Below are 14,948 nucleotides of genomic sequence, written 5' to 3'. Positions count from 1 at the left end.
TATTCAAACATACAAAGTTTTCTGCTCTCTTTAGGATATACCATTTACTCCCTTCAGAGCTTCTCATGCTTTAGTGGACACTTCCTGGGAGATTCTGGCTAGCATTTCCTCTTGGCACATCTAGAGAGCCAGATGTATAGAGGCCCTGGATGGCACCCAGGTACACCCTTCACAAGTGTTCACGGGTATTTGGACTGACACGGTTCATACTTTGATAGCCATTTGGGCTGGCATGCAGGGCCCTTCACGGGCAGCCTCTTCTAGGAGGACTGTATTCCTACGAGTTTGGAGGGATTCTCCCTTTTTCTCGGAGGGTTCTACAGGATTGAGATGGCACTATCAGCCCCAATCCTTTCTTGCTTTTCATGCATTGCATGGTGTATCCCGTATGGAGCTTGCTCTAACGGTTTTCTTTAATACTTATAGAAGTCTCTTTTTGCAAATCTTTTTGCAAAAAAAAGAAACATACAAAGTTTAAACATTGCACTACACAAGGGACTAGTGTCGAATCTTTTCCTCAATGCTTTCCTCAAGAGTCCCCTTGAGTAAAGTTGTGACCTGCATATACATGTAATGTTCCAGGGCTTCCTTCTAATGAAAAGGAAGCATATATCACTACAGATTCTGTTACAGCACACATAAAACATATTCATTTTCAGAATATTTTGCAGCTCAACATTTCTTCCTCCAGTTTCAGAGTAATGGCAATGTCTTTCACGTTTTTCAATTACATGAAAACTTTCCAAATCCACAGATTGAGAGCCCCTGTACTCTCAGGAGAGTACACAGCATTATGTTCCTTTGTTTAAGGAACGAGTTGATGCACTCACATCACTTCTCGAGATGTTGTGACCAGTTGCAAACTGATGGCAGAGAAAGAATGTGCAGGTAGTTCAATTTCCATAAAGGTCCCAGCATTGTAAAGAACCTGTGCAATTGGTGCTACCTGCATGGCAAGCAACACACACTTCATACTAGCAAGGCATAAAGAACATAGTGCATGCATGCACAAAGCTGGTAGGCGTGAATGTAAAAGAGTGTGTATGTGTGTGTGCACGCTTGCGTGAGAGAGAGAGAGAGAGAGAGAGAGAGAGAGAGAGAGCTGCAATGCCCACAATTTCTCACACTATGTGCATGCACAGGCACCTCATCTCTTTTGGCATTGCCTAGACTCCTGTGATTTTTTGTTGTGTTTGCAGCAACATCTACAGGCATGCTTTTCCATTGCTTGCTTTGGCAAGTGCTTCTGGTTGTTTGGGGATCTTCCTATCAGGTAGGGATATGATCTCTCCTTCTCTTGGGTTTGTTATTGCGCACTATGGACTCTATGGAAGGATCGAAACCATAGGGTCTTTCCTGACCCTTCTCTTGTCAAGTACTCCTTCTGTTGGGCCTCCCTGTTGCAATCAGTCTTTGATTGTCTGCAGGCTTGGGATATTGATTATCTTGCTTACTTGTCTTATATTGACATCGTCTGATATGTTGAGCTATGTTGTAGCTCAGAGTCCCGTTTTTTGAGACTGATTTTTGTAATATAAGGCAATATAATTTTCACAAAAAAAAAAAGAGTGTGTGTCTGCATATGTGTGCATGCATTGTCATACCATTCCATAGTCGTGTGCTTGAAAGCTCATTTACTAAACCAAAAATAAAGAGGAGAGGGGGTGGGAGGCCTGCATATGTGTGTGTGTGTGTGTGTGAGAGAGAGAGAGAGAGAGAGAGAGAGAGAGAGAGAGAGAGGAAAAGTGCATTCGATCCCTGCAAAATTGAATTTGATCACTGTGTGAAACTGTACAGTCACCTTTTTTTTCTGGCTGAATGTGTTCTCGTCCATAATGTTTTGAGAGGTTAACCTTGTCAATGTTGCCTCAGGGTTTATCTCCCCTGCTAGTAAGGCTTCAATAAAGACTTGAAGTGTCAGGTCCTGTGTCCTAAAATTTACCACCTGTAAGTGCATTTCGAAGTTAGAAAGGAGCCCCAATAGCAAAAGTTGATTTTGTGCTGAAGATGACAAATCATCACACTAGTAGGAAAATCCTGACTCTGGAATTCCATCAAAAACTGTTTTCACCCAAGCCACATTCATAATTGAAATAGCATTGCTAAAAATTACGAGAACATGTTTCACGACCTCACATGTGGAACGACAAAAAAGACAATGCTCTTATTCTTGTTAAGCAGCTCATCCTCAGATATGGATCCACCTTAATGTCGATAAATTCTGAATTGCTGTCATCATCAAATCTTCTAAGAGCAGAAGCAGCTAGCACATTGGATACAGTGTCCCCTTCAATGGCCGTAGGCAATATACTTGCCCCACTTGAATATTTGAACATTTGCTGCACCCAATAGCTTGGAGTGCCATAGCTTTGCCAAGAGTCAAAAACGATAGCATCAGGATTCCATCTGCATGTGTAAGTAGGCAATTGAGCACGTTAGCTGCAGAAACCTTCACCACTGTAAGATAAATATTGATTAAGTAAAATAGCACTGCTCTTGCAATGTACAATTTACCTTCTATTATTGCTGTTGACAAAAAGCGGGGCATAGCTAGCCATTTCCACAACATCACTGTAAAAGAGAAATTTTCATTTCACTAATGCGCAACTTGAAAATGCAATAGACAATCTCAGTTCACAAATAACATCATATGAAAAGGCAAGATAGCTTTAAAATAGCCAAAATTCAAACAGCTTCTTGAACCTCAATATCTTTCCTGATGCCAAGGAAACTATATAAACCTGGACAAGGGGTAGCAACAGAACCTGTTCTTTTCTAGGCCTATCAGAAAACCTGCTTCAGCTAAAGCTGCCAGTAAACTTCCTTCCCCAGCATCCTGTCCAGTTACTGCATACTCACTCACAAAAGCCTACAACAAGGTACACTTAATAAGAATGCATGTATCATATATAGGCTCTGCAAAAAAAAACTAACTGCTTGGTGGTCAAACCTTTGGAGTAGCGCGAACAGTGTTATCGAACTGGTGAGCCATTGCAAAAAGATTACTGGCTGAAGTATAAACCTTTGGCAAAATAGTAAAACACTTAGAATAAAACCCCGTAGGACTTCTTCCTTGCTATTGGTGTTTAAAACCGTTGATATTAGTAGATTGAAATAATTGTAACCCATATGGTTCTGGAGATCCTTGGGTAACTATCTTTTGGGATTTCAGTGTCTGTTCTGTATCTTAAGAGAATTAAAAAAGAAGATCCTCTGTATGCTAGGTTACACGCACTGCTCAGAAGTTTCAGGTATAAACCTCTTAAGATGTACGTACAGTAGATTGCATTGCTAGGCCACCAATAATACCAATCAAATTTACACACACAATGCCTGATGAAAGAGGGGAAAACAGTCTACTACTGAGATGTACAAAAAAGAACATACATGAAAATCATACATGTCTGCAGGATGATCTAGCTGTCTTGATGAACCATCACAGTTAGAAATAATCATCATATCCGGATATATGGCCTTTATTGCATTGTAAAACTTCATATAATTTCCTGTCACAAGACAACAATCCCCCCCCCCCAAAAAAAAAAACAAACAAAAAAGGAAAATCAAAGCGTAAGTTTTAAGAGGACACCTCTTGATAAACTTCCAGAGTCATTCCCTGTCTAAAAATGCAAAATCTGGGAGCGAGGCAATCCTGTCAGTTGCCTCGAATGTTTCTTACGACAGCATACAAAATTGCCTTCAACGTAAAACCGAAACAATATATATCCAAAGTCGTTTTCCATGTCATTTTTGGTTTGATAGAATTTAGAAGAGACAGGCCACACCTAAGTAATATTGTTTTCCACAATCTTCATTCCCAATTGCTACATAATGCAGAGGAAAAGGTTCGGGATGGCCCATTGTGGCACGAACAGCACCCCATGTAGAATTCGGTGGCCCCCTTGCAAATTCAATACCATTCAGAGCATCCTGCAGCACAAATCATGGTATCCAGTAGTGCTTCTGTGTTGACAAAAATGAACTGTACCTATTAAGCTTAGATGTGAATAAAGGAAAGAAGGTATTACTTCAACAACAAACATCCATAGAAGCTGGGACTTGTTCAAAGATCTACACTTACTTCAGCAAGAAGGAGATAGAGGATACCTCTACAAATGGATCAATCACTGAAGATGAAACTTCATCCGTATGACTGATACCTGACCATTAACATAATACATTATAAATTAAATGGTCCAAAGGATGGATTTATGCACAAGACTCTCAATGTAGATTTAGAAATACTAAATTTTGTAGAAACTAGAATGGAGATGGATTGTGAACACAAGAGAACAAGAAGTGAACACAATTGAACTCCAACTGAAATGTTCAACCAAATGAAGTACAAGTACTTGGTATATATAGTCCAAGTACTAGAACACACTAAAACTCCAAAATAGACTAAGTCCTAGTCTATCCTACACAACCATATCATTGTATATTGTATATATCTCTACAAATCCCCCCTTAATGATATGGCTGAAGTACTCTGGAATGATCTCAGAAGTACCTGAAGTATCATGGTTGCACAAAATCATCCACATGTGGATATAGCAACCTATGGGAGTACAAAAGAAAACAATGTCATTTTACACCCCCCCTTGACATTGTTTGAATGTCTCGTATCCCCAAGCCATGTCGATGTCGTGTGAAGAGAGGCACTAATAGGCTTTTCGTGAAGATATCTACCACATTGTCCTCAGTAGAACAATATGTAAGATCAATGAAGCCATCTGTGATACAATCCTGCACATAATGATAGTGGTTTTCAATGTGTTTCATGCGAGCATGAAATACAAGATTGTTCCCGATAGCAACACAGAAAATCGGAATTGCGTTACCATCCTGAGATGCAAGTCATGCAGAAGCTTTCTTAACCACATACATTCCATAGTGGCTGAAGTTGTAGATTTGTATTCTGCTTCACTGGAGGAGAGATGTTAGGAAATGGAGTCAAGATGAGTTAGTTTGGTGTGTTCTAATGAATTCTAGTCTAATGTGTCCTGTGGATGTCATGTGTCACATTGGGAGTTATCCCATATGCATTGGTGTTCATATGTGTGTGTGTGCTCTATATAATAGCTGCACTTGTCTAGTGTCAAATCAATCAAGTATCAAGCTACAAGCTCTTTGGTCTCATGCTAGTACTTTCATTTGTTCATTGCTTAGTCATTTCATTATGTCTTTCTTTGAGTATCATTATCTCTCTCCCTACCCTACCCTCTCTCTCTCTCTCTCCCTCCCTATCCACCATGTGCCTTCATGTGGTATCAGACCTCCCTTCCTATTTTTTCCTTCTCCTTGCTCTACCTAGAGGATGAGAGAAGCCCACAAATGGAAGCTCCCCTCTCCTCCAAGATAGAGCTCCCTTCCACTCCTTTCTTTCCATCTTGCTTCCCTTAGCCTTTGGAGCTGATTTGGAGCTTCTACCATTGATTTGGAGTTGATCTACCTCGCCATCAACTACCCCTTCTTCAGCCTGAAATGCCTCACCAAAAGCAGCGCCATTAGCCCGTACAACAGGCAGTAATGCCTCAGGACTGCTGCCTGCTCCTTTTGCGCAGCACCAGACCGCCGTACAGCCTGTTGTACAGTCCATACAGGCTGTGCCCGTACCGATGTGACACACCCGCCATTGCTGCTCATTGCCTCTTCTCCTCCACATGAGTTAGTGAGTTGAGCTATCCTCATTTTGCCCACGAATTTCTGCTCCATCTGCCTCATGATGACGTCTCTATTCTCCGCCTCTTCTGCCTTCAGTTCCAGCCCTCACTTTCATCTCTTTTCCCACTCCTAAAGTGCTAAAGACTGAAGTTGCCATTTCCCGAGGTACACAATGAGTTCTCTCTCTCTTCAACCTCATTGCTCGTGGAGAAGTTCAAGGGGGAAGGATTCCCTACTTGGCAAACTAAGGTGCAGCTGCTCCTCATGGAAGAAAATGTATGGGATGCTATTGGGATGATGCTCCCACAACGGATCCTCAACAACTTAAGACATGGAAGCAATACAACTCAAAAGCTATTGCTTTCATCGGACTTTGCCTCGATGATACTTTAATTCATCACATCGACTTAAAATCAACGACCAAGGTGATATGGACGCATCTCGAGCAATCTTTTTGATAACAAACTCACAAACTCCAAGGTTTTCTTGAAGTTGCAATTTTTATAAATTGAAAATGGAGGATAGTGATACCTTGACTGCACGTTTAGCAAAAATACAATTTCTTGTTCAACAACTATCCAGCCTGAAGTGTTCCCGGACGACGAGGACAAAATGGCTGTCCTCATGAAGAGTATGGAAGGAGTCACTCGTTTTGAGCACTCTTAAAATACTTAGGCTTGCCACAACTACCTTTGATGATATGGTGACTCTTCTTCTCGAAAAAGATTGCCGGAACAAAGAATCTCCGATCTCTTCTTGAGATACTATAGAGGCTCTTGCCTCCACCAGCAGATGGAAACCCAGGCCTACACTAGTACATGGAAAGACAAAGCCATTCAAGCCTCTCAAGTGCACCTTTTGTAACAAGCTTGGTCATACGCAGGACAAATGCTACTAGAAGCTTGCCAAACAGCAAACTAAGGACCATGCTAGTTGGGCAACTCAAAAGCTATTGCTTTCATCGGACTTTGCCTCGATGATACTTTGATTCATCACATCGACTTTAAATCAACGACCAAGGTGATATGGACGCATCTCGAGCAATCTTTTTGATAACAAACTCACAAACTCCAAGGTTTTCTTGAAGTTGCAATTTTTATAAATTGAAAATGGAGGATAGTGATACCTTGACTGCACGTTTAGCAAAAATACAATTTCTTGTTCAACAACTTTCCAGCCTGAAGTGTTCCCGGACGACAAGGACAAAATGGCTGTCCTCATGAAGAGTATGGAAGGAGTCACTCGTTTTGAGCACTCTTAAAATACTTAGGCTTGCCACAACTACCTTTGATGATATGGTGACTCTTCTTCTCAAAAAAGATTGCCGGAACAAAGAATCTCCGATCTCTTCTTAAGATACTACAGAGGCTCTTGCCTCCACTAGCAGATGGAAACCCAGGCCTACACTAGTACATGGAAAGACAAAGCCATTCAAGCCTCTCAAGTGCACCTTTTGTAACAAGCTTGGTCATACGGAGGACAAATGCTACTAGAAGCTTGCCAAACAGCAAACTAAGGACCATGCTAGTTGGGTTGTAGCCGCCACTAGTGACGATGAAGATGACGACCCTCCGACACAAGTTCATGCTCTTACTGCTGAAATCCGACATCTCTCTCTCCCTCCAGAGGATGATTGAGATGATGATCCATATATTTTCTAAGCATGGGTAGACACATCATGGGAGATTCTGGCTAGCATTCTAGCTTGGCATATTCGGAGGGCCAGATGTACGGAGGCGATGAAGGGTTCCTAGGTTCACCCTTCCTAGTCTATGGCCAATATATGGACTGATACTATACACACACTCATGGCCATCTGTGTGAGAATGCAAGGATCCTCCAGAGCAGCTATAGCCAGAAGAGATACTTTTTTCAGAGTTTGGAGAGGATCTCTTTTCTTCTCTGAGTCTCCTTTAGGGTTGAGGTGGCATTTTCAGCCTCCACCTTGGAATTTTGTTAGTTCTTTTTGAACCGGTTTTTTATTTCTCATGCATGGCATGATGTACTCCCGCATTAGAGCTTGCTCTTGCAGTTTTCATTCATACTTATTGAAGTAATCTTTTTGAAAAAAAAAAAGGCAACATCAGATGCTGTGGACAAGGACCACCCTTGAGTTCGGATGGAGCCAAAATCTAGCAATCCCACACATATAAGAATTGTGATGGATTACAATAAATTCTTCTTGAACAATAGTTTCATTTAGGATCGTTTGGTAAAATCCAATAAAGTAAATCTGTGCCAAACACTATCTTTTAAGCCAAATAGCAAGAGCTGAGATGAAAAACATAATGAAATGGATACCAATCTACCACGGAGTTCTACCTATAAGAAAGAGATCAACCCCATGCTAATCTCAGTGAGCAACAATACTTCAAAGCCAATATCTCTATGTACAAGAGACATGCTTTCTGCAGATGTAGAGACAGCTCCCATGACTTGGAGGTAGAGACCGGAAGATGGGCAGGCATCCCTAGACACGCGAGGCTTTGTAAATCCTGCGAGGATAGTTTGATCAAGGATGAGCACCACCTTATATGGTAGAGTTAGGGATACTCGGTTATCAGATCTGCATAGGATATTGCAACATATCTACACCTTTCTACACTACATTTTTGGATCATTATTGGATATCCTATTTTCATTTTTTATAATCACATGTTTAGTGACGACACGTGTGAGTTTTCTTTGTGTGAGTTCTTGTGACAGGACATCACACTCCAGCCGGTTATCTTCTACATATCCTACGTGCATGGTTGTTCACAGTTCAAAGCTCTTACCATGGCTGATCACCATGTATGCTATCTTCAATATAGCTTCTGTCACCTTCAGCGTGAACAATTTATTATAGTGCTAGCACATGACACCATCAGTGTGTTTGTGACACCTTCAGCATGTCTAAGTCACCTCTAGTGTGACTCTATCACCTTCAGAGTGATCTATCACCTTCAATGTGGTTTGTCATCTTTAGTATGACTGAACTATCTTCAGTATGGTTTACTTTTGTTGTTTCAATACGGACATCATCTTCAGTATGGTGATGGATCCATGATAGTCACCTCTAGTGATAGGATGCTAGAAGAAGCTAGTGCATGAGGTGGACTTCATGTCCGTGAAGTTATGAGTCATTTGACTATTTCCTACTGGATCACCATCCACCTGATATTAAGTTATCAACATGCTGGACGAGATTGATGATGCTTCACACGTCCACAAGGGTTTTCTAACACCCGATGGGTCTTCAGTACCCATGGCTTATGCCTGACACCTTCAGATTGGTTTTAGGGGAGCCTTGGTGTGTTGGGCAATGATGCTTAGCTTAATAAGGGCAGATTAAGATCACATAGTGTTTAACTGTGAGGTGGATGTGATCTTCAGAATCCCTAATTTTGAGTGTTAAGTTTAACACCTTGATCACTCACATGCACATTAGATTGAGTACTTCGGGGTCTAAAAGATGGATTCAGTTTGGGTAAATTCTGAGTTGTCTAGGTCAGGTTATGAGCCTAACAAACCTAGGATGTGCATTTGATGTAAGCCTATTAATTTAATTAATTGTGTGCATGGATAGAGGGGTTAGGGGATTTTAAAAAAAAGAGAACTAGTTAAAGGACTAAAATAATTACTAAAAACTATTCAAACCTAGAATAACCAATCAAATACTACGATTAGAAAATTCTGTTTTCACCCAAGGCCTATAAAAGGTCGGGATCAGTTCTAAGCAGTCAAATTGCTCTCGCTTGCAAATTTGCACCCTCCCTGCTGCTCTCTTTCTCTTCCTAGCCATCTTCCTTGCTGTCTGCTTGCCCTCTGGCAACTTTGTTTCACTCTTCTACTACTCCTTGATCTCCTCTTGCTATCCAACTTGATGAATTGTTGGAAATTTCTGCTTCAGCTTACGTTCTTCCTTTCCAAGACCAAAGACAAGGCACGGGGCAAGTATTCTTCGCGTACTTGACATCTATCAATCACTACACTTTCTTTTACGCGCTGTTTTTCTTTATTTCAGTTTCATTTTTCACTCATAGGGATTTCTAAAACTGATTTTACTTATACCGAACATGTTCCCTTTGATTTCCGAAGATCTCTTTGCCGAGACCCTCTTATCCATTCTCAGCCACCATGTGGACTTGGTTCCTCAGACAACATGCAGAGGACCACCACAGTGATACCACACCATAGTTCCCATCCTCTCCATGCGCTCAGACACTTTGTACTAGTGTTCATGTTTGTATTTGTAGTTGTCTTTGGGATGCCCGCTTAGAGGCTCTACCCATTCAGCTCATTATATCTTGTTTTTTAAGTCTCATAGACCCTTTGGTCTTTCAAAGACTTGAAAAAACTTTCTTTCTTTCTTTCTCTCTCTCTCGTATGCTCCATATAAAATTGCTAGCTAATGCTACAACCTTAAGGTTCAATTCATTGCCTGATCCTCCTTATTTTGAGCTATTGGCCGGTCCAACCTTAAGGTTTCCTTGCCGTATATGCCTTATACAGAGCTTTTGGCCCCATTCTCTCTCTCTCTCTCTCTCTCTCTGCTAAAGACTGGCCACAAAGGCCTCGATTCATGCACAGTGCCAGTGCCAAGACCCTCATGCTGCTGCAGGTAAGATATGATTAGATTGCATTGAGCCTCCATAAAAAAGGGTGGCTGAACCACAAACTAGATCAAAGTATGTCAATAATCACCAGCTCGATGAGGATTCACAAATTGGAAGAGAAAATCAACGACGACTACAAAGAATCAAAAGCATAGCTGCTTTTGAACAAGTCTCTACAGCCTTATTAAATCATGGTAGTATCAATGCAAGGATCTCAAAAAGAAGAACTCAGACCCTGCATGGCCTGCTCAGATACTGCTACCATCTTATGCAAACAAGCAAATCCATGTGTATAGCTAACTAAAAAACCAATAAGAGCTAAGCCTTTGTGCAAGGATCATATAGTGTGTTTGATGATAGAATTTGCCTTGATAATCTACATGTAGTGGGCCTGCAGACTATGCTTGTACTACACGTCTCAATTCTAATAGGTGTGATGACCCTCCAGTGGTAGCTATGCTTGATCAGATACTCACGTTTCTGCCTGAATGGGGTCACAATTTAGTTTCCACGGCACTTATCCAAGGTACATAACACCTGCTGTTATATTGATTGATGCATTTACGAATGATACAGATGCTAACCGTTATTGAAGACCCATACAGGTGCCGCATCCAAATCTTCTGCAAGCTGTCCACATGTGAATAAAAACATCACAATTCTGCTAAAGCAAACTCATTCTATTCCCTTCCTGACATGAGGGGTGGAAAGTACCTGAAGAAATTCATAGTAACCAAGCCCATCATCTGTCCAATAGCCCCAGACATCCCCAAAATGTCCAGGCCTTTCCTCCCAAGGCCCTATGGACTGTCTCCATTGAAATGCATTTCTCAACCACTCACCCTCAACAAAACAGCCACCTGAAGAAGCTTTGGCCAGTTAGTTACAAATAGCAGTATCAAAACACAATGTCAATTGAAATTAAAAGGATAGGAAAAACCTGGGAAACGAATGAACTGTGGTTTTAAGTCCTCAAGCATAAGTGCGAGATCATTTCGGAAACCATGGCTCTGCAAGTAGTTGATATACCGACAGTTAACAAGTAGAGTGCTCTTGAATGAAACAGTAGAGACACTCACACGAACAGGCATATGCATGAAAGTCATTTGTGTCTAGCTTCTAACCAGATTCAGATTTTGTATAACGGTTAGAATCTAACCAGTCTAACTTCTAATCAGATTCATATTTGCACAAGTTTTTGGCCTGCCCCTAATGGGTAGGCCTTAGTAATCATTTGGCCTCCAAAGAGAAAAATCAACTATTTAGCTATTTTTATGTTCTTTTTTTTTTTGGTATGCATTGATTGGAGGAACATCTGAGTATTCTATTTCTATCCCATGAAATTCTCCACATTTTTCTCTCTCTCTCCCTTCATCCCTTGAGAGGGCGTCCCCACGTTAGGGAAACGCCTTCCCTATTTCTGCGCAACACCACTTTCAAGTTGTTCCTGTGTGTAGAGGCTTGGAATTTGCCATCAATGTAGGAGTTCTACAGGGCTCCGCTAACATCGGGTTTTTAGCCGATGTTAGGCGTGTAAATAGGAGCCTGGAATTCAGGACTTCGTTATTAGACATCACAGACAATCGCAGTAGGCAGGAGTGGTCTAGTGTATGGATTGATGCCTGACAACAAGCAAAGAAGACGGAGTAACACAGAATTATCAGACACGGCGGAACAACTTAGCGAAAAAGGTGGCATCGATCAAGCCTAATTTCTCGTACAGAACGTCGAAGACGCGGGAATGTCCTCTGAAATCTTCCACTTTTTTCTCCCCCCTTTTCTCTCTTCTTCTCCTTCTCCTTCTCTCTCTCTCTCAGCTTGCAATTCGTCCCCTTTTCTGCTCACCATCTAAGGCAGGCCACATGAATGAAATTCATCTTGTTAAATTAAAAAAAACAGCTTTCAGATTTAAAAAAAAAAAGATTTGCATGAAGGCTAAAGAAAGAGCTACGTGCAAGTGGGCACCTGCATCATCCTTGATGTGCAGCAATTGAGCAAAGTTAATGAAACAGTCATGCATGCTACAGTCTCAATCAAGTAGAACCAGCGGGACAACCTATCTGCATAATGCAAAAGCTAAGCCCTGTTTGAGCTACCTGGTAAGTATCAGTGGGCATAGCTGAAACTTGATCTAACCAGAAAACGCCTGTTTGGTTGCTAGTCAGTGAGAGTCTCCCATAATGGTCTGTATCAGTCGCAAGTAATAGAAGGTCTTGTTTACTCCAACTTTGGCTTTCGACTGTTGCATCCAGGCTGCCAGAATCATGGCCAAAACGTTACCTTTCTTTTCCATTGGAAACATTCTATGCACCCATTCTGCCCATGAATCACGCAGAATTGACCACAAAAACTACTTAGTTGGCTTTGTTTCTCAAATTCTTACAAAACGTATGTCTGAGCTAGGATCCTCGCGCCGTCATCAGAAGTAAAAGCAACAGAGATATTACGATCCTCCGTGGAACGCGTCCAAAAGACCACTCGGTATTGCATGCCAGTGATAATGTTCTGCACAGCAGCTGTAGCTTCAGCTGTATTCATCGCATATATAATGTTTTTTTCATCGCATACTTAATTACAGCTAACCCACCATTCCCCAGAAGCCTGGGTTGTACACTCCAACCCCATTTTCTGGACAAGACGCACAAAGGACTTCCACCTTCAAGGCTATAGGATTACGTTCAAATAACGAAGACCGATCTGTCTTAAGTCTCAATTGTGTCTCATCGCCAATGATTGACCAGGGTGCAATATTTGAAGGTGTATTTAGGCCGCCAGCTTCGAAACCTGATCGTGCCATTTCGAAGTCAGAAGTCTGCCACATACAAGCTAGTGAAAAACATGAAATACATTTCGATTATTTAACATGGTGTTTTTAAGCTAAATTCACCTCTATTGGCAACGAGTTCAGCCCACAGTCCGCCTGCTCCAGCATGGTTTATCTCCTGCAGGTTTACACGTGCAAGGCAGTCAGTCTCACACTATCAAATTTACAAAGCTTATAGTTGCATGATTGGATTAACTTGATTGTCAGTTATTTTTGTAACTAGAATTCACCTCGAAAAAGATTCCGAAGAGTTTGGACGGGATCTCCCGGCCCTCAGCACCGGCGTTCACGCTGAGATTATATTGTGCATTACATAAACCTACGAGGAACCAAAAGAACGAAGCCTGAAGGTATACGAATGCAGTCCACGCTGCTTTTGTTGCCATTTCGGAATAAATCCGCTGTTCGAAAGACTATAACAAGAGCCCTGCAAATTCTTGCAGCGAATGAAATAGCTCATCAGTTGGGGCATATATATAAAATCCAAACATACTTAAAACAATGGGATGCACGATAATAATACCAGCCGCAACGGACGAAAAATTGTTGCCTTGCAACAGCCGCTTAGCCGGCATCCGAGCTACAAGGTGGCCCTATCGGAATAAGGTGAGAAGAATTATGATAGTGCCCATCTAAATCATGATCATCCTGGAGAAAGTGGAGTTGAGTGGGGGACCTTACATCTTCGCTTAACCGTAAAGCAGGGGCCGTCAACAAGAGGCCAAAAGCGTGGGATTTGCGAAGCTGGAAGAAGCAAAGAAATTCTTGCGAGCGGTGGCTTGTATTGGAAGGGAAGCGAACTCATGAGCAGTTGTAAATCATCGCAGCGTTGAGCTGAATCTTTCTATCGACGTTTAAATTGAGGTGGGCAATATGATCGATGCATACTCATGCTTGTCTCGCTCGCTTCACAGAAATTCTCGAAGAACATGAGAAATTTGTGGATTGAGAATTGTGAATGGGTTCGTAGAAAGTGATCATCTGAGGCACACGTGTCTTGCTTTCCTTTCGTTGAAAATGAAGGTGATGCTTTTTTCTCCCTTACGTGAACAATCCCAACTAGGACGCTTAAGAGTTGGCGCCTTAGGCTGCGTTCATATGGTGTTCACACCAACCGGCCTCAGCTCTTGGCACGGCTTGGTTTATTGATCCAATTGATGTAGTTGAGGGTGACTAGTGCTTGGGTTGGTTAGGGGAGGTGCGTTGGGGGACGGGGGGAAGGGAAGGGGGGGCGGACACCCTTCCAACTCACCAACCAATGGGTTCATTCCACCTATGCCAAACACCTCTATTGCAAGTTGGATGTCCGAGTGGTGTGAACCCAACCTTAGAGTTAAGTTCCCCATGGGTCGACTCTCTCTCTCTCTCTCTGTGTACCTCTGCATTAACTAAATTGCCTGCGTAGAATAATACTCCGATTGCTGAGGGTGTCCCATTGGAAGGAGCATAAATCTCCATCTCATAGTAGGTTGGAAGGCTCACCATGGGGACCCGCTTTCACAATGCCTTAAACTTTTCCTCCATGGGGACCTGCTTTTAGGACATGGATAGGATACGATTCTTAGATACCATGGCCTCAAAGATCCTAAAGACTAGAATGGGATTCCCTTTTTCAAGGATTGAAAAAGCATGGATTGCTTACATGTGGCTCTGCCCCCACCTCCTAAACATATGAAATGATGCCATGTGTCCTCTCCCACCTAACTTATCCCTAGTCCCATGGAAACAAAAGCCTAGGAACTAGAATGGGATCCCCTTTTTTAGGAATAATGAAATGTATCTTTCTCTCAACCTGCTAAACACATCAAATGATGTTGTGCATCCTCTCCCACCTAATCCATCTTAGTTTGTTTGACTCTTAG

At 41.9% G+C, this 14,948-nt stretch overlaps 1 protein-coding gene across 5 annotated transcripts; it reads right to left on the bottom strand.

Annotated features, from left to right (window-relative positions):
- Positions 1-484: 484 nt before the first annotated feature.
- On the bottom strand, positions 485-14,008 carry LOC147881527 (alpha-L-arabinofuranosidase 1-like). Of its 5 annotated transcripts, none has more exons than XM_087402151.1 (19): positions 13,768-14,008; positions 13,610-13,679; positions 13,317-13,513; positions 13,150-13,204; positions 12,850-13,046; positions 12,646-12,767; positions 12,359-12,515; positions 11,203-11,272; positions 10,977-11,122; positions 10,847-10,892; positions 4,108-4,160; positions 3,786-3,930; positions 3,388-3,506; positions 2,951-3,022; positions 2,766-2,869; positions 2,515-2,571; positions 2,205-2,406; positions 1,802-1,945; positions 485-946 (listed from the first exon to the last, which is right to left on the bottom strand). In XM_087402151.1, exons 3-19 carry the CDS (start codon positions 13,470-13,472, stop codon positions 827-829), a joined length of 1,965 nt encoding a protein of 654 aa, XP_087258277.1. In that variant the 5' UTR covers positions 13,473-13,513; positions 13,610-13,679; positions 13,768-14,008; the 3' UTR covers positions 485-826. The 5 variants fall into 5 exon arrangements, with proteins under 5 accessions (XP_087258277.1, XP_087258278.1, XP_087258276.1 ...); XM_087402152.1 differs by having other exon boundaries at positions 13,610-13,666; XM_087402150.1 differs by having other exon boundaries at positions 13,317-13,522; positions 13,610-14,008.
- Between the last annotated feature and the right edge of the window lie 940 nt (positions 14,009-14,948).

Source organism: Dipteris shenzhenensis, chromosome 31 (assembly GCF_047967505.1).
Source record: "Dipteris shenzhenensis isolate YYH24624 ecotype China chromosome 31, Dip_SZ_1.0, whole genome shotgun sequence".
Taxonomy (NCBI): domain Eukaryota; kingdom Viridiplantae; phylum Streptophyta; class Polypodiopsida; order Gleicheniales; family Dipteridaceae; genus Dipteris; species Dipteris shenzhenensis.
This window is presented reverse-complemented; position numbering and strand designations above follow the sequence as displayed.

Excerpts from the sequence above, each read along its gene's own strand:
- LOC147881527 (XM_087402150.1), bottom strand. The coding sequence starts at position 13,472 with ATGGCAACAAAAGCAGCGTGGACTGCATTCGTATACCTTCAGGCTTCG. Across the intron at positions 13,205-13,316 it reads TCTTCGGAATCTTTTTCGAG|GAGATAAACCATGCTGGAGC; the intron begins GTGAATTCTAGT and ends GTAAACCTGCAG. Across the intron at positions 2,870-2,950 it reads CTGTTCGCGCTACTCCAAAG|GCTTTTGTGAGTGAGTATGC; the intron begins GTTTGACCACCA and ends ACCTTGTTGTAG.